Source organism: Brachyhypopomus gauderio, chromosome 18 (genome assembly GCF_052324685.1).
Source record: "Brachyhypopomus gauderio isolate BG-103 chromosome 18, BGAUD_0.2, whole genome shotgun sequence".
NCBI classification, from domain to species: Eukaryota; Metazoa; Chordata; class Actinopteri; order Gymnotiformes; family Hypopomidae; genus Brachyhypopomus; species Brachyhypopomus gauderio.
In genome coordinates this window covers 19497010-19516112 of record NC_135228.1, presented here as the reverse complement: position 1 = coordinate 19516112, position 19103 = coordinate 19497010, and the positions used below count along the sequence as shown (strand labels likewise).

The 19103-nt window shown below is 44.7% G+C and overlaps 1 protein-coding gene across 1 annotated transcript; it reads left to right on the top strand.

The window, feature by feature from the left end:
* The first annotated feature begins 2777 nt into the window (after positions 1-2777).
* On the top strand, positions 2778-17800 carry LOC143481534 (transmembrane protein 132D). Its single transcript, XM_076979567.1, is given in 14 exon segments — positions 2778-2862; positions 3390-3992; positions 3995-4099; positions 4102-4169; positions 7020-7267; positions 8872-9153; positions 10061-10235; positions 12299-12504; positions 13511-13698; positions 13701-13756; positions 13950-14141; positions 16213-16428; positions 16430-16603; positions 16635-17800. Coding segments are annotated over 14 exon segments (3123 nt in total). The 3' UTR covers positions 17160-17800.
* Positions 17801-19103: the final 1303 nt, after the last annotated feature.

The following is a 19103-nucleotide window of genomic DNA, read 5'->3' as shown; positions in this document are numbered from 1 at the left end:
TTGGTGTTTTGTCGTTGCCTCTCTATAAAAGGGCATTTTGGTTCTTTGCCATCACCCTCAATTCAATATGTATGCTAGATAACATCAGTCCTAAAGAAACACTGTGATTTTAGTGCTTACTGTGAAAACCTAATTAAAACGTGTTCCCTTGAAAGTCGTGCACAGTAATCTGTAGGTGATGCTGATATGCAATCTATTTTACTCACATTCCTCTGGCTCATAGCAAAGAGTAATATATCCTACAACACTGCATGACATGGGTCCGGCATAAGATTTAGACACATCATATACATAAATTATATACACAGACATTCATTTTGAGAACAATATTATTTTGGAAATACCATTGAGGAATAGCAAGTTCATTCTTGAATCATTGTGGCACACAGAATGCCTTTTGACAAAATCTTCAACGTGTCAAGATCAACCTTCAATTTCCAACACAGCTCTTTGGCAGGCGGATGCAGCGGGCTGCCCAGGTCCTGAAGACCACCAGAAGGGAAAGGTTAAGTGTGTCTTCCAGTCGAGGGATTTGACAAGTTGCTTGTCTGGACACACTAAACCCCTGATGAGAGCGTTTGGGACTGTTTTTCCTGCTGCTTTCTTTGCCAGACTGCATGCTAAGAAATCCACTCACACTTCCAGAGTGAGAGACTCAGAGGGAGGAACTTCTGTCTGCTGTTTCTGTTACACTGGAGCTTGGTTTTTGCTTTTTTTTTTTGTTTGTTCGTTTTTTTGTTAGTCCAAAGATGGGTTCTGTTGACATCTCCATAGAGCACAGTGAGGAGGCTGTATAAAACACTTTAAATCAGTTGTAAGTGTTTGTTCTGTGTGGATGTTGGGTGATGGGGTGAGTCTAGAAAGGTCTTGAGTTTGGCAAGTATAGGGAAAACCCTAAAGCAGGTGTCTGCACACAGACTACTGGAATATTCAAGAGGAGTGTGCTATGCCATCAATATGCATTTGTATCTATAACCAGTGTCTTCTAAAATAATTAGACTATTCCAGTCATTAGATTCATATGGGTTATAAATGACATGGCCCAAATTATGTTTTGTTCTGTATGCTACTCTATTTTACAAAACCGATCTGCAAAATGGTATTGGTTTTAACCCTTATATGGTCCAAGGGTCTGTGGGACCCATTTTTAAAAAATCAGCTTAAAAAAATTCTACAATTTTTTTTTTTTCAAACTGAGATTCATTGGTCCTTGGCTCATTTTCTGTGAGCAACATAAATCAGAAAATATTTTCAATGACCACCCCCCCGTACCCCCCCCTTCACATTTGTATTACATACAGGGTCCAGGGTCCACTGGGCCCTGGGCTAGTCAAAGTGGGCAATCAACATTGGGTTGGGTAGTTGATAGTCGTCTGTATGACTTTAAAGGATATACAAACAAAGGACAGAGGAGTTTGGCATGCAAAGGTGAGCAACCATCAACACTTTTGATGGTTGTCACATCAGGGGTTGATTGCATATTGTCAGACAGCAGACGAAGAATCTCTATAGAGACAAAGGGGTGAGATCTGAATGAAGCATCTTTTCTCTCAGCCCTCATTATCCCTCCCTCCTCTCTGGACCTGTGTGTGTGTGTGTGTGTGTGTGTGTGTGTGTGTGTGTGTGTGTGTGTGTGTGTGTGTGTGTGTGTGTCTATGTGTGTGTGAGTGTGTGTTTCATCCAATCATGGGGACATGATGCTATAAATGCTAAAAATGCTAAAAATGCTATAAAAGATGGCAAAGCGATTCTCAGTTCAGACTGCCTTACAGCTGCTATTGGAAGAGACAGAGGATTTTGATGGTGATTCAGAAGAAGAAATTTCAGGATCACATTTCTGAAATATCAGAGTCTGATAGTGATAATGAAAAGGAGGATGAGCAGCAGCCAGCTCTGTTAGCACCAGCCCGTCAGCAGCTAGCCATAGGACCAGCCTGTCAGCCAGCATGATTTATGATTCATTTCCTTATTGTGTTACATTTTAATAAAAAAGTAACTAATAAATAAATGAGAGCAAACTAATTTAACATATGTATTGTTTATTCTACTTGCAATTGGGCTAAATCTGCTGATTATTTTAACAAAAAATGCAATGGGTCCCCCACGCCCAGCTGGACCCCAAGAAGGTAGACCACGCCCGGATCTCATCAGGGTTAATGTAAGAAAATATTCTGTGACAAATTGCGTCCTGAATAAAACTTTTTGGAATGGTGTATTCAGTGCCATATTCTGTGCAAGATTCACATTCTCAGAGTAGAGAGATATTGCAGTAATGAGGACACAGTTGGATTACAACCGGCCTCCACCTGTGAATCATTAAAAAAAGTTCACATTGTCTGAAAAAAACCTGTCCCTCAAATTTCATCATCAGAGTAAGAAGAGGATTTCTGATGGAAGCCACAGAGAGGCCAGCGATCACTTTAATGGAGTTACAGAGTTCAGTCGCCAAGACTGCAGTGGAGGTTTATCAGTCTAATATTAAGAGGCCTGCGTAATCTGGTCAGCACTGTAGAATGTACAGATGAACCACTACTCAAGAAACGTACACAAGGAATGTCTAGAATTTTCCAAAGAGCAATGCGACCCAGCTAAAGTGCGGAAGAACGTTTTGTGGTCAGATAAGACGAAAATCCAAAGCGCTGGTGTAAACCCAACACTGCTCAATTCTCAATAACCACCATTCAAATAGCAAAAAGTATGAGGGTTTGCAGCCTCATGTTGTGTGGTTGCTTTCCATCAGATACTGGGCATCTGGAGTAGAACTGATGGAATCAAGAATGGTTGCAAAGTACGGGGAGATGCTCCAAGATGCCATGATTCAGTCTGCTAAAAAAATCAACAACCTAAAACTAAAGTTCACATGTCAGTACAATCAAGAATCTTTGGCACTATTTAAAATTGCAGTGCACAAGCCTTATCCAACTCCCCTCAATATAAACCACTGCCACACTGCTAGAAGAATCGTAGGTCAACAGCCTTGGAGTGGATATTGCATGTAGTTCTACCAAGTACTAGTCTAAAGGACATTTTTATGTTTTACTTTTGTGAAAAATTGCTGGCAATGAATTTGAAATTTGACAAACAAAAACATAATGGTGTATTGATTTGGATTAAAACTATTGGCTGTAAAATTCATTTGCCAATCTATATGAGTCTGATGCCTTTTAAAATAGGCTGAATACTTTTGAAAGGCACTGTAGCTATTTTATACTGAAATAATACTGCATGAGGAATTATGCAACTAACACTTTGCACTATATGCATAACCAAATTAAATAGTGGCATTCCTTAAATAGTGGCAAATCTTATGGCATTCCCCACCCTTACTCAGCCCTCCAAACATCAAACAATATTTGCAGCGTAATCCATAAGCTCCTGTAGGAATGAAGGTGGAGAAGATACCAAGATCCCAAGATCCAGTTCCTCACTTCATGTTCTCCCGGAGCTGAACTATCATATCCTCGATGCTGACCATCTCTTTCTGAGAGACGCCAGTGATATCTCTATGGGAAACCTTAGCTGGCAGCTGCAGAAACAAGCTTTCATCATGACTGGGCTATCTGGGCATCCAGCCATGAATGTCAGCTATGGGCCCATGTCTGTGGAGCAGGCTGTCCCTCTGGATCTGCTCCCAGCCGATCCCAGGGTCCGAGCTGTCTTACTGGCTCGTCAGGTGCACCCCTCGTCCCCTGTCATACAAGTGCTGTTTTATGCTGCCAGCAAGACGGAGGTTATGAAGGATGTTTTAGGCCAAGTGAATCCAGGCCACAGTGAGGTGGGTTACATCTGCGTCACAGTGCGCAGCTTCTGGGGACTAGAGGAGACACGAGGTGCCTGTGCTGTTCTTGTGAATGGAGGCTTCTGCTGGGCAAATCTGGCTGTGAAACCAGCATGGTTCAGTCCAGGCAGAGAGTGGAGATGGAATTTCACGTGGGACTGTTGTGCCAATGTCTCCTTCAGACCAGCGAACAGTGGTGACCTCGCCGTTTGTGTCATTTGAGTAGACAGGCCATTGAATCCAACGTGAATAAAGTTGGCAATGTGAAACTCCTGTACTCACCTCCAGGGAAGCTCACGTTTACAAGGCTGCTTCTAGGTGGAACTCCTCTAAACATTTGAAGACCACAGACCCGATCACCTTCTACGTATTTTTGTCCAGTACATTTACTGCATAGCACTTTATACTCAGGTGGGTACTTTAAACATGTACACTTGTTATGCATGTATAAAATCAACAAGTATTTTGATTCTTTCAGGAGAATTTGTCAGTATACCTGTTTGTGAAACAGAATATACCCTTCACTGTGTTACTGGCTTCCCAGTGGTTCAAATATTATCACTTATTATTATTAATCTGCTGTTGTCTGGCAGTGTGCATGAGTCTGTTATTAATGAACTAGGAAAAGGATTTACTGTATTCAGGATTATTAAATTCTTTCTGAAGACATTACAGTTATGGGACTTTTTCATCTAGAAATATTCCTCTAAATCTCTAAATCAAAAATAAGATAAGTGATTACGGAGCACTCCAGGGGCTGTCGCAGCGGGATTACTCAATGCTTTGTGTTTGCCCTGAAAAACATTTCATATATTGTCTCACGTGTGTCCCTCCAGCAGTTCTACCTTATAGCCGAGAGAGGTTTGAATTTCCACCCAGTATAGAGATTACGGCACCATAATAAGCTAGTACCCGTTCAATTCATTTATCTAACACCAGGTGTTTCTAAAGCACTATTCCATGAATAGGAAAATAATGAAGAGATTAGTTGGCAGCATTCATTTCTTAACATTCCATTATTTGTGTGGGTTTTCTCCCCATAAATAATGCATCAACTTAATGGAGCAAGAAAACAAATACCTAATAACTACTTGACTCCTTTGGGCAGAGACGATCTTATTACAGAAGGAGCCGTCGTGCAAAAGCACACAGTGCAATCTGTTTTCTCCAGCCTACAGCCACAGAGGCGAAACGAAGAGGAGAGGAGTTCGTTGTATTTTCATGCATTGAAATACTTTTCTTTTGTTCTTTTTTTTTTGAGCACTTTGAATTTTTTGTAGTGTCTGGAGTCTGTTGCATTGTTTGCTTAGATATGAGATAAAATTAGTGTAAAATTAGATATTATAAACATGCGACATTTGAAACCCTGTTCTGACCCACATCCTGTTATTATTACTCATACGTAACAGCAACGTTGCAGCTGACGATCAGACCCTTTGCCAAAAATGTACAGGAATAATGCCAGTACACTTGACCTAAATACCAGGTTAGAGAGCGATTTCTGGGCTGAGTGTTGTGAAGCACTGTTTACAGTCTGACATAAATCTGACTGGCACCTTAGACTTAGCAGCAGCCACCCCTCCCCCAGAACACACACATACACACACACACACACACACACACACACACACACACACACACACACACACACACACACATATCAAAGCTCCGCATTTCCAGTGGAAGCTGCAGCTCTAACCCTGCCCTCTCAAAAGGACGTTTCTTTCAGAGAGGGGTTAAGCCAAAGCAGGACCCAGTTTCGTGGAGAGATTGATTTTATCCTGGGAAAACTCTCTGCCCCACTTCACTCCTCTCTCCAAGATTGAGTCCAGACCCGCAGGGTTATGATGGGTAATCCCAGCACTGATTGAAAATTAGTGGAGTTGGTAACTCTTTGGAGACCAATCTGTTCTCTATTTGGGACAAACGCTGTTGCAGTTCTGTAAGTTAATGGCTGCTGTTGAGACCGTCGTCTGGACCCAGACTCATATCTATTAAAAAACAAGTGATAAATGCTTCCTAAATAAAATAAGTGACCTAAGGGAACTTCCATTTATATATAGCTGCAGCCCGTTCACAATCAGAAATTAATCTACGTTAATATCACAAACAGGAAAACAGGTACAATGGAAGAATAAACAAAACATTAGAATTCCACAAGGTTGTCCAAAAATGATAAAGTCAATTCTATTCTACTATATTCTACTCTACTCTATTCCATTCTACACAGGAAGTATGAGCACTCTTCCCTAGTGGTTTCTAGTGGTTCCTGATTTGTCAGTGATTTATTCCATCAAGAGCCCCATTACAGATTCTGCTGAGCTCTTCCTCTAGTTATGCATACAATACCTATTCTTTAGGCATGTTGAAAATAGGCCACACATACAGATGTGTTCCCTCCCTTCCTCTCTCTCTTTCTCTCTCTCTCTCACTATTTCCACCTTCGCTCTATTCTTGTATCTGTCTCTCTGAAGGAGCAACGTATCAGAGGGACTGGAAACCAGTCTAGAATGAAACGTATCTGTACAGTCTACAAAGTGAACAGTCATCGGAATCAAACTGGGTGGCTCATGACTGCTTAGGTGATGTAATTATTATGCACGGTGTTCTTGAAATCCAACATGAATCCTGATTTGCTGTCATCACGTGTCTCTGTCATCACAGGCCCATGTCAGAGAAGAGAGCGTGGACCGATAAGTATTGATCACAAGCTTTTACAACTGAGTTCTTCCAAAATCTCATTTCAGTTAATACTAATTAAATGCATGTGTGTTTACCACTACTGACTGTGGAAAATAAAGCTAGTTATTTTTTTAACAAAAAATTATATTACTGCTGCTCTTTTGGAGATTGATGGATTGTAGCTGAAATGTGGCATTCTGAACATGAGTAAATGCCACACCGGTGACATTTTGTCATGTTAATCGAAAGAACATGTTACGCCAGGGCTCGTATAAAGGCTCTTAGTCTTTAAACGACTGCATTTTCATACCTATTACTGTTGCATGTAAATGTTGCTCGTAAATGAGCGGTTCGAGCCGGTGCATGAGGAGAGCGCGCGCTGGCAACAGCTGTGTGGTGGAGTGCAGGACAGGGCGGACAGGGAGATGGATGAGGGCTGAGACGGAGATAATGCGGCTTGTCACGGAGCTGTCGGCCACTCTCGCTCCTGCTTCCTGTGGCGGCCGCTTCGCTGCCCGCTCCGCCGTTACACGGGCATAAGTTCCGGGGAATTTGGAAGGAGCTCGAGTCCTGCCCACGTGTCGGGCTGGCACGTGACTCTCGGGTGTTGTACGGAACCGGGGAGGAGGAGGAGGAGGAGAGAGGCGTCTGGCTGCTGGGTGAAGCGGCGGAGAACAAAGGTGTTTGGCGGACTCTTCAGCCTGAGGAGCGTGGGCTCTGTCTCCGAGGGACAGGCTTGATAAATGTGGCCCACCGGAACACACCGCTCCTTCCTGCCTTTAGTCTCTGTACCGACGCTCGTCACCGGTGAACACTACTCCGCGTGCATTGCTGCACGAGCGCAATCTCAGTCTCGTGCTACCCAAGCTAGAAATCACGGTGTGTGTGCGCGCGTGCGCGGCGCGCGCTAGTGAAGCATGGACCGCCCTAGGAAATAAAACGACTGGTCAGAACTTTGCGAGAACTCCGTGGGGGGGAGTCCGTCTGGCAGAACTCCGTGGGGGGGGGGAGTCCGTCTGGCAGAACTCCGTGCCGGTCCGCTTGCGTCCGTGGGCTTTAATGAGCGTGTGCGTGTGAATGTTTGTTTGGGAGAAGCGGCGGATCAATCAACCAGCAGATTAAATGAAAAAGGTTGCTCAGAGCTGACGGACAGAGATGGGAATGAGATGCACCAGATAGCCGAAAGCACCGTGTTGATTTTCTGTCTGTCAGGTTAACGTCTTCCAACTCAGCCCTGTCTCTGACACCACATCCTAACCTCTTTAACACACGCACACACACACACACACACACACACACACACACACACACACACACACACACACACACACACACACACACACACACACTGGTAGGGGTGCCTTGACACATAGTGAACCAAACATATTTGCTTAGATTTAAGTAAATATACCTTTAAGCCCAGGCAAAGATCTAGTAGATTTCATTTGAGGTGCCTTAGAGGCCTCGGCTCTATAAAAATGCCTGCTGAGAATAAATATTCTCTCCAAACCTTAGACTTGTCCCCTTTTAACAAGGCTAAAATTGAGAGGATTGAAGTCTCTCTTTTGTGATAACTTGACCATGGTGATATGTAACTAAAGAAGATTGAATTTCTCACAGATTAAATTATTGCCTGACTGCCACTAGCCGTGGCTCCACCGATACCCGCGTTCAAGGTCACCAACATCTTCTCACCCCACCCATGTGTGTGAAGACCTGCCTCTCCCTTTCACCTCTGCTGTGTTCTGCTGTTATTTATTGTTTACAGTTCTACCACACACACACACACACACACACACACACTTCTGGAATCGTATAAATACTGCAAATGTTCATGTTCGCTGATGCTCCAATGTTAAATTGTGTTCATACCTGCTTGCTGTGCCTCACACGCACTTTACTCAAACCTGGACATAAATGCTACATGTATGTATCCAAGCTGCTCGCCTGGTCATAACAATTCGTACTGTTAAGGACTGATGTCATAGCTTCTATTCTAGAGAGTGATGTCAGAATTTCTGATGTATAATGCCAGATAATTGTAATGTATTTACAATCAGTTATAAAAGACATACTGATGTAATCATACTGATACATCATACTGGTGGAACTAGTGTAATTTGGACAATGCGTTCACATGTTTTCATACAAGTTCTACCCTTTAAGGTAGATGTATTATGGCATAAAAATGTGAGATCACCAAATATATTTCTTTTTTGATATTGCCTCACATCAACTATAGATATACAGCTCTATGGAATAGATTCTGCAAGTTTGCCACACCTGCGTCACGTTGTTATAGGCTAATCTACAACATTTATGGCTGAAGCTGTGTGTGTGTGTGTGTGTGTGTGTGTGTGTGTGTGTGTGTGTGTGTGTGTGTGTGTGTGTGTGTGAACTTGATCTGACAGAGCCACAGCAGAGAGAGGCATGTCATTCAGCACTGCCAGACCAAGCAATTCTAAGCTGTGGGATATTACCCTGAGACCTGGGAGTGGGTCTTACCCACAAACCACCTCTGTCATCTGCCAAAGACGAAGCATTTCCACAGGGAAAAGGCGAGTCTTAAACATGCCTCCTCTGTTCAAGGTATTTGTATATATGGATTTTTTATATATGGAAAAAACTGTCATGTGTAACTCACTGAAGTGTAACAAAATCACAAAACGAAATACTGTAAAGGTGAGGTTAAATAAATAAATTGAACAAATAAAAAAATGAAAGTGCTCTTCTGTTTTGATTGCCTCATTGTTCACCCTGCAACAGCTGCTCAGAGAAGCTGTTCCCTCTGCTGCAGGTTGGGATTGTGAATGAAGACAAAGTGAAGTCTCACTGTACATAAACAATAAAACAACCACAAGTTTTCTGAGCAAACACTGGAGATGTTTGATTAGGGCTTTGAGAGATTATTTGAGCAAATGCCATAAATAAATAAATTAAAGGGTAACGTCTTAATTATTCAGTACCAAGCCCCATTGTGATCATGTTCTCATTATGTTCTCTGTTGGACATACACGCTCTGTGTGCATCCAATGTGCTTGCATGGTCACCACAGTTCTTACTGTGAGAGTGATGTCATAGGCTCTACGCTCAGGTATAAGAATCTGTGGTAAATTTTGTGTTTGAAGTGTATTCACCATTATAAATGGCACACGAAACAAACGATTGTACTGACATTACTAGTGTCATTTGCACTCTGAGATAGATGTTCACAGCCTACGTGATTCTCTGTATGTTCTCCCCTCAAACCCTTTAGTATCTGTCCCATTTTACAAGACATTTTATAAATGTAGCGTCGCTTAAGCAAATGCACACAAACTGCAAACGGATAGTGGATATACGAACAGATCAAAGTGAGAGTAAGTTTGCACAGTGCACATAAGGACTTGTGAAGTGTCTCAGTGCAGATGAGTAAGAGGAGCTGCACTGTCTAATTGGCGTGCTGATGTATTTTACAGGGATGCATACCTAGTGACTGGGGGTGGAAAAACTCCAGAAATACACATATACTGTGTAATGAAATGATTCCAGTTTTAGGCATGCATGCTTCGGGTGTTTGGATCTCAGATGTTGAGGTCCAGCTCGTGGCTGATTTTCCAGGAGGTTCTTGGAGGCCCTGCAGCTGGACTTCAAGTCACGACAGCTAGAGGAACATCTGAAGAACTGGATTGTCGTGTGGCATCTACAGCTGTCTGCAGACGTGATCCAGGATGAGGACACCATGAGGATTTACACCGTGCAGAGGGAGTATGCGGGCCTGGCTCCTCTCGCTATGGTGAGTTTGCATGTGCGTGTGTATGTGCCTGTGAGAACGTGTGTGAACATGTGTGTGCATACATTGTCTGACTAATTCCATATAGCTACTAGCGCCTTAATGATAAACTTTGTAGATGATCCTTTCATAATTCTAAAAGAAAATCCCAGCTGAACATGGTTAATGTTACTGTTATAGAGCACATGGTACATGTAGATATTTTTCATTTGATATTTCTGTATTGATGCCTTCAGCTAAAAAAGCATAATAACCCATGCAAATGATTCATGTGTTTGCGTGGCGCCGGCTGTTGGTGGGTGGGTGGTCTCAGGAAGCAGGATTATGTCTTCAACTTTCCAAAACACGGTCATCATCTGTCTGGCCGTGTGCTGAGGCTTGCTGAAGGACGTCTGGCGGGGCTGGGAGCTAAATCAGCCCTCGGACCTAATCGGCACACGCACATCAGTCACGTGTGCCGTGCTCAGCAGAGGCGTCATCAGAAAGCAGGCCACATGGAACCCTGTTCCACACAATACTCGATGTGTTCCACAGGGGGCTAAGGCTGACAGACCGGGCTTACCGAGTCAATTACCTCTGAATTTAGATAGACACAAATGAGGTCTCGCAGGCAGGTCTAAGATGCAGATTACAGCGTGTGCTTTTGAAAGCGCATTATTTGAAGTCGCTCCTCTGAACACAATGAAACCAATGAAATCAAGTTGCTCTTCTGATGTAGAACCGAAATTAAAATTTAGAGAGCAAAGCTCTCTTTTAAGATCAGCACGTCTCGCCGATTGCTTCGTTCTGAAATCCAAACTGTGATCGAGTGGACGTTCTGGATCCAAGTGTGCAGAACAAGGGGCTGCTGAGCACGGCGGTGCCGACTGGTTAGAAGGTGTCTGTGCCAGCGCAGGTCCGCCGATGAAGGGGCTCTGAAGGTCCCGAGCCGTCCCGCAGAGTCCCGCCACCTGCTGCTCCCACGATTACACTCCCCGTGTGCCGCTCATTACCGCCCTGACACCCTCGACAAATGACATCTCCATTACGGCTCCCATTGGCCAGAACACTGGAGTCGTCCTGCGAGGGATCGCTAACAAGCCCCTCTGCTCGACTGCCCGGTACATATCAGAGACTTAAAAAAAAAAAAAAAAAGAGGAAGTGAGAAGAGAGATGGAGAGATGGAGCTGGACAGAGAGACCCAGTAGCCTTGGAGAGAGTCTGTGCTTTTTCTTAACCACAGCACATCTTTGCCCCAGGGCCCTGTGTCTTTTCTTTGTGTGTTTATTATGAAGAGCCGAGACCTTTATCTGGTTATTATTGGATCATTCTCTTGAGTCTCCTTTCCCAGGGCCACAATGATTTAACAGAGGCTTTAAAGTGCTTAAAGGGGTCAGATTTCAAAATGAATCTGTACTCTACACTCTCAGTTCATTTCTGGTCTGAGGTGCCCTAGACATCAGGCTCACACACCAACACAAAACCATACACATTCAGTGACCGAGATTAAATGACTAGAGTTACCAGGAATAACTAGATGCTACCACACACATGCGCGCACACACACACACACTACTGTACTATGGACCCTTGAATGCATGAAGAAAATTGGTGCTGATGGTTTTTTAATGATTATTTTGACTGAAAAAAGACTAATTGCTGGAGAATCTGACAGGCCATGAAGCATCAAGAGGAAAGTAGAGCTATCAGCAGTAATAGATTTCCTAAATGAGACAGTAGAGCCATATGGAGGAGCCATTTCTGCTGTACTACAAGGCCTTTTACGGCTGCATTAGCATAAAGCTGCTAAACGCGCTGGTGGTGATTTTCAGTGTGGATGTGTCTTTGCCTTTAATAGTATGATTTAACGATATTACACCAATTTAGCCATTGTTTTACAGTATAAAAGCTAAGTTATGTCTTCAAATATTTGTTATTGGTTTGCAGTGTCCATGAATTGGTGTATTTATAACTGTTTATGTTTATTGTTCTGTACAAATAGTGGATGCCAGTGTATTCACCCTGAGCATTAAACCATGGTAAATAGGTTCTCTCTTTCTCTCTTTCCATCTCTCTCATATGCACAGGTGTCTAAGAAATGTGACAGTCTGTATGTGACTGGAGTGGAGATGAAGGGCAGGGTGAGGATGATGGTGAACTTCACCTACAGCTACCTGAGTGCCCAGCTGGAGGTGAGCGTGTGGATTCCTGGCCTCCCCCTGCAGGTGGACATACCTGACCCTGAGCTCAGCCAGATCAAGGGCTGGAGGGGACCTGTCTCTGGGTACGAGAGGTGAGACAGGCTTACGCACCTGTGTCACACTAAGCGTAAACAAGACACAAGACACGTTTTATCTACTCAACATGAAGACACGAATATGTTTTATGCATTTACATATTTGACATAGATATTTGCTGGATCACTTTTTACTAAGCTTATTTGATCTGTGATGTTTAAATATCAATATCAAGCAATATCAATAATGGCTCATCACAGAACATCAAAGGAATTAACATTCTATGGTCTATGGTTCGTTTACAAGTACCATGTTTTGACTAATACTAAATAATTAATAAGGAAACTCATTTACTTACAGAAAAGTTTCACTTTTGTCCACATAACAGTGCAAAATCATGGAAATTAAATGTGAAAATGTTATATACAAGATACGATATTCTATACTACATGGAAACATAATGTACAATATTTTTGTTCTTTTGATTATTTAAATTTTTGACATTATACATTAATTTTAATTCATGCTTATTGACACTAATACTTATTGTTACAAGAAAAAGTTTTTCCATTTCTTTTAGAATGGTTTTTATTTTTAAAAAGGATTGCTGAATTTAATTCAGTACACTTCTAAGTCTAGAGGATAAAGAAATATGATTACATATTAAATAAATAAGATTACATTTTAGGTCTCTCTGAAGGTAATTCCAATAAGATCACACATTTTCTATTTCAGTGTGTGTAAAAGTATGCAAAAACTCAGACATTTTCTTTCTATAATATTATCCAGTGTTCTAATGAGAGAAAAGTTAGATAGGAGAATCTCCCAGTTATGATAACGAGACAGAGGGAAATGGGAGTGAGAAGAAAATGAGACAGAAGGAGATGAGAGTGAGAAGAAAATGAGATCGAGGGAGATGGGAGTGAGAAGAAAATGAGACAGAGAGAGATGGGAGTGAGAAGAAAATGAGACCGAGGGAGATGGGAGTGAGCCGCAAAAAATGCTGCTTCTCATTTTCTCCTGTGTGTCCCCAGGAGCGAGAAGAGGAGGAAGAGGAGGATGAGAGGATGAGAGGAAGGCCAGAGGTCGCTCGCTGCAGTACCAGCACAGCCGCGTCCGGGTCTTGGCGACCTTCACGGCGGAGAGTGCTCGCTGGGGTCGTTCCCCCGTGTATTTCCTGGGCTTGGGCTGGCGGGTGGACGTCACGCGGCTGGGCTGCTCCTCCCTGCGGGTGGGGGACATGACCGTGGTCTGGCAGTGGCGGCCATGGTGCTCAAAGGCAGGACTCCTGGAGTCACCAATGTGCAGGTAACTCCCCTCACAGTGAAAACACTTTCCATGCAGTAATTTATACTTACTTACCTATAGAGAAACAAAGCTCTTTAAAGCTCTTTAAACAAAGTGATTATACATGTAGATACATGTGATATACAGGCATCAGTTCCTTTTGATGGAACACCTCCAAACCCCAGGTGTGCTGTGTTCTTTCACACCTGCCCAGGTGATGTCTCCACTGTCGGACTCGGTCCTGGCTGAGAGGGAGGTGCGGGTGCTGGATGATAAAGTGAGCATCACAGAACTGGGAGTGCAGCTGGTCTCGGGTCTCTCACTGAACCTGCAGCTCAGTGCTGGTAGCAGCAGGGCCATCGTAGCCACCACCACCACACAGGACAGCATGCACCACCCAAAACAGGTACACCACCTCCACCACCACACAGGACAGCATGCACCACCCAAAACAGGTACACCACCTCCACCACCACACAGGACAGCATGCACCACCCAAAACAGGTACACCACCACCACCACCACACAGGACAGCATGCACCACCCAAAACAGGTACACCACCACCACCACCACACAGGACAGCATGCACCACCCAAAACAGGTACACCACCACCACCACCACACAGGACAGCATGCACCACCCAAAACAGGTACACCACCACCACCACCACACAGGACAGCATGCACCACCCAAAACAGGTACACCACCACCACCACCACACAGGACAGCATGCACCACCCAAAACAGGTACACCACCACCACCACCACACAGGACAGCATGCACCACCCAAAACAGGTACACCACCACCACCACCACACAGGACAGCATGCACCACCCAAAACAGGTACACCTCCACCACCACCACACAGGACAGCATACACCACCCAAAACAGGTACACCACCACCACCACACAGGACAGCATACACCACCCAAAACAGGTACACCACCACCACTACCACACAGGACAGGGCAGTATGCACCACCCAAAACAGGTACACCACCACCACCACCACACAGGACAGCATGCACCACCCAAAACAAGTACACCACCTCCACCACCACCACACAGGAAAGCATGCACCACCCAAAACAGGTACACCACCTCCACCACCACCACCACACAGGACAGCATGCACCACCCAAAACAGGTACACCACCTCCACCACCACCACACAGGACAGCATGCACCACCCAAAACAGGTACACCACCTCCACCACCACCACACAGGACAGCATACACCACCCAAAACCGGTACACCACCACCACCACCACCACCACACAGGACAGCATGCACCACCCAAAACAGGTACACCACCACCACCACCACACAGGACAGTATGAACCACCCAAAACAGGTACACCACCACCACACAGGACAGCATGCACCACCCAAAACAGGTACACCACCTCCACCACCACCACACAGGACAGCATACACCACCCAAAACCGGTACACCACCACCACCACCACACAGGACAGCATGCACCACCCAAAACAGGTACACCACCACCACCACCACACAGGACAGTATGAACCACCCAAAACAGGTACACCACCAACACTTCCACACAGGACAGCAGCCACAACCTCAAATAGGTGCACCACCACCTCCATACAGGGCACACCAACCAGGTGATTCATCAGAAACAAAAGAATCCGGTGTCTGCAAGAATCTGAGTGTCTGCAAGACACGTGGGTCTGCAATAGGGGCGTTTAGCTCCGTGAAGCATCTGGTAACTGAGATTTTCTCTCTGTGGCAACTCGCAAAACTTGTAGCATGCTGAGCACTCAATAATATACACAGATTAATAGAGTTCGCACTTTCACCGGGCAAGAATCACATTTCACAAAACGTGTCAGGGAAAACCATTAGATGCTCTAAATTCCTTTAGATGACAGCCAATTCAGTAGCAGCGTTTTAGTAATGCGGCCATTCGGTTGACCCAGTCAATATCAGGCTATTAGCACTCCCTGTGCAGCCCCATCCGTTTATGTGACAGCCTCTCCTCCTGCAACTCCACAGGCTATGCATAATGTATTTCACCTCAAAATATAGGACAGCCTGTGGCAGCAGTTCATGGATGTTCGTTCTACATCTTGTTACAGTGATTACTCCCTGCCCTCCGGTGCTTTTTCAGATGAGTTTCTCTCTCTCTCTTTTTTTTTAAACCCATAAATATTGATCCATATGGTTAAGTAAAGCTCATTGCAGCATTTTCTTAGGGCTGTCGTGTACTGTATCCAGACTTGGAGCTAATTAATAAAAGATTAACATGTTAATTTCCTTGAACACGACACTAATTGTCTTGGTTATACATATCTTATCAGCATCGCAGCAAATGGATTGTCTGTCACGTGACGCTGTCTAGAAGCTTCTACGTGCTTCCCGTTACGCCTCAGGATGCTGAATGTAGACAATCATCTTAAGCCCTTGTATGCTGTAACCTGGGTTTCTTGGTCTTGCATCATAGGAGGCAGTGGTTGCCTGCTGGGTGCAGTTCAGCGATGGCTCTCGTGCGCCCCTTGACCTGTTAGATCCCAGCAGCTACACCCTCACCCTCAGCTCCTTGGATGAGAGCGTGGCATCAGTGCGGAAGGTTCCGGGCCCTGCCGCGGTGACAGAAGCGGAAGGACAGGGCCTGCTGCTCCGAGCGGAACTGGCCATCTGTGACACCTGTCAAAAATCCAAAACGCAAGCCCGTGCCGGCCGCGGGTGCAGGCGGCGTCAGGGTCAAGTTTGTGTCGGCGGAGCAGCGGGGCGGAGTGAGAGGGAGGACACGGGCTGGCGACCGGCGCTTGGCCCACCACGCCACCTCCACTGAACCTGCGGACAGCCCCGGAGTCCAGAGGGAGCTTGACTTCCTCGCATGGCCTGGTTGAAATCCTCAGGAACGATGGTTGCTGGCATGGCAGAGAGCAGCATCGGAGCGATCGCCACAACCTCAAAGAAGTCAAGCCTGAAAGAGCCAATCAGAGCGCCCCGCCTCCACCTTTGGGGCAGCCGGTAACGTGGGCAAGCCTGGGACTGTTGCTGGCACGGTTGGCCCAGCAAATGTTCAGAGGAAGAACTACAGTGACCCGGTCGACATCTTGGTCTCCCCCCTCCAGAGGGACGTCGTCCACGGAGGATCCACCCTTAGTGGAGAACTATTTGGTGGGATCGTTTATATTTTTTACAGACTTGGAGTTCTGCATCTAAGCGCTTGTAGTGATCTCCTGCTTGGCAGTCATGGCCTTCCTGCTTACCTGTGCCACTCACAGTGCAGGGTCACGCGCTACGGAGCCCCCAGAGCGGTGTCAAGGCCCTGATGAGAACAGGCATCACTGGGTCCACCTGGGCATGACTGCAGGGCCCTGCCAACTGCAACCATATACGAGCAGCAGGTGCCAAGCTCTGCGAAGATGCCGAGGGGCATGAAAAAGCAGACGGCCACGGAGGGGCCCGTAGAGATAGAGATGCCACAAGCAAAAGGCATGTCGGCAGGATCACGTGTGGACAGGGCCGCTGCACTGAGCAGCAGTGAGAGCCCCGGAGAACGGAGAGCGTTGCAGTTAGATCAGTTACTGCAATGGCGGAGCCAGCACACAATGAACCACCACACTCCCCAACTAGGAAGAGGAATCGGGTGAAGTTCACTACCTTCACTACTTTTGACATTCATCACTTGGTAGCACTCGAGAGGAATGGGCTGGAGTTCACCCGGATCAACCAAGCCGCTAATGAGGCAACAGGTGCCAGTCAAGTAATTTTAGCCAATCAGGGAAAGATGTGCGGTCATGTTGGCAACCAATCAGAGAGTATGCTGTCAGATGGGAGGGCACTATCACACAGGAGATTCTCACTAAAAACTCGTGGCCAGTGGTTAAACCAGTACTACAGGGGAAACCAGAATAAACCAGGGGCGTGTGTGCGCGCGTGTGTGTGTGTGGTGGGCGGTATGTATTAGTCACATTGTATTCACAATTAAATATAATTTTCTTAATGCGAAATGAAACATGGGACCTTTTATAACTTGGATTATTATATATGAACGGAATTATGTTAATTCTTTTTTAATAGTTTTGTACAATTTATGAGAATTTAGAGATAGATTTACAAAAATTATCTCATGAAATTATTGAAAATTCTATATAAATTTTGATTGCTGAATAATTATTTAAATTACTAATATTATCTATGTATTATACATTATATTAAATCTCTGTATTCATGTCTTCAAATTAGTTATTTGTATGTGTATATATCTTTCATGTCTATTGTATTAAAACCCTACACGACCTTTCTTTTATCATAAATTAACATTTAAAACTTTGAGAGGAGTGTATAATTTTTTTCATTCAGTAGCACAGCTTTTGTCATCTCGAAATAAAATAAACTACATTAAACCCATAGCTACATTTTGTAAAGATATATTTTCTGATGAAGATTTAGTGACCACTATGAGACTGTCAGTAACGGTGCCGCATCCCCAGAAGGTTCTACATTCATCAGCTTGTAGAATAACTCCACTGTCTGTCTTGTGTGTGTTGATTTGGTCCCAGTGACGAGGAGGTTCTCTTGGTTCTGACCTGTTCACCATAGAATTGGGAGCACAAATCTCTGCCCGTACATATTCCTCCATTATTGTGATAGTGCCAGAATGAGGGGCTGGTGAATGCAGTGTGAGGCCACAACTGAAGGGAATCGATAACATCGTCTTGAGTCAAAGCTGCAGATACAAATTGTATTCCAGCTTGGCGTGCAGTGACGGTGCGGTCTTAGGTGATCTGGGATAATCTGGTGCACTGATCAGCGCTGCCTTGGGCAATCTCTGATAATCTGGTGAACTAACGGACTTGGATGCTGTGAAGTGTCCAAGGGGCAGTCATGGCCTGGTGGTTAGGGAACTGGTCTTCTCACCGGAGGGTCGTGGGTTTGATTCCCAGACCTGAGGCCATGACTGAGGTGCCCCTGAGCAAGGCCCTTAACCCTCAATTGCTCACTTGTATAAAAATGTAAGTCGCTCTGAATAAAGGCGTCTGCCAAATGCCATAAATGTAAATGTAAGTGGGATCATATGCTATGGGTAGATGTCCTGAGAAGCTCAGAATAGTCTAAAAAAAGCTTTTCTTTTTCTCATTTGGCTTTTATAGCAACAATCTCAGAGTTATTAATGCAGGCTAGAGTGTTGTCAACAAAGGTTCAGAGGAAACCAAATCAGATTTTGAGTCACAATGTGTAACTCTACCACAAAAGAAAACAGCGGCTGTACCTCCTAAAGGTTTGCATCTGTTTCAATGGTCTGCAAGAAATGTCTAAAAAGGAATGGAAGATTTTTTTTTTTGTTTTTTTTTTCCAGGGAATGGCTGACTCCGGTGCCCC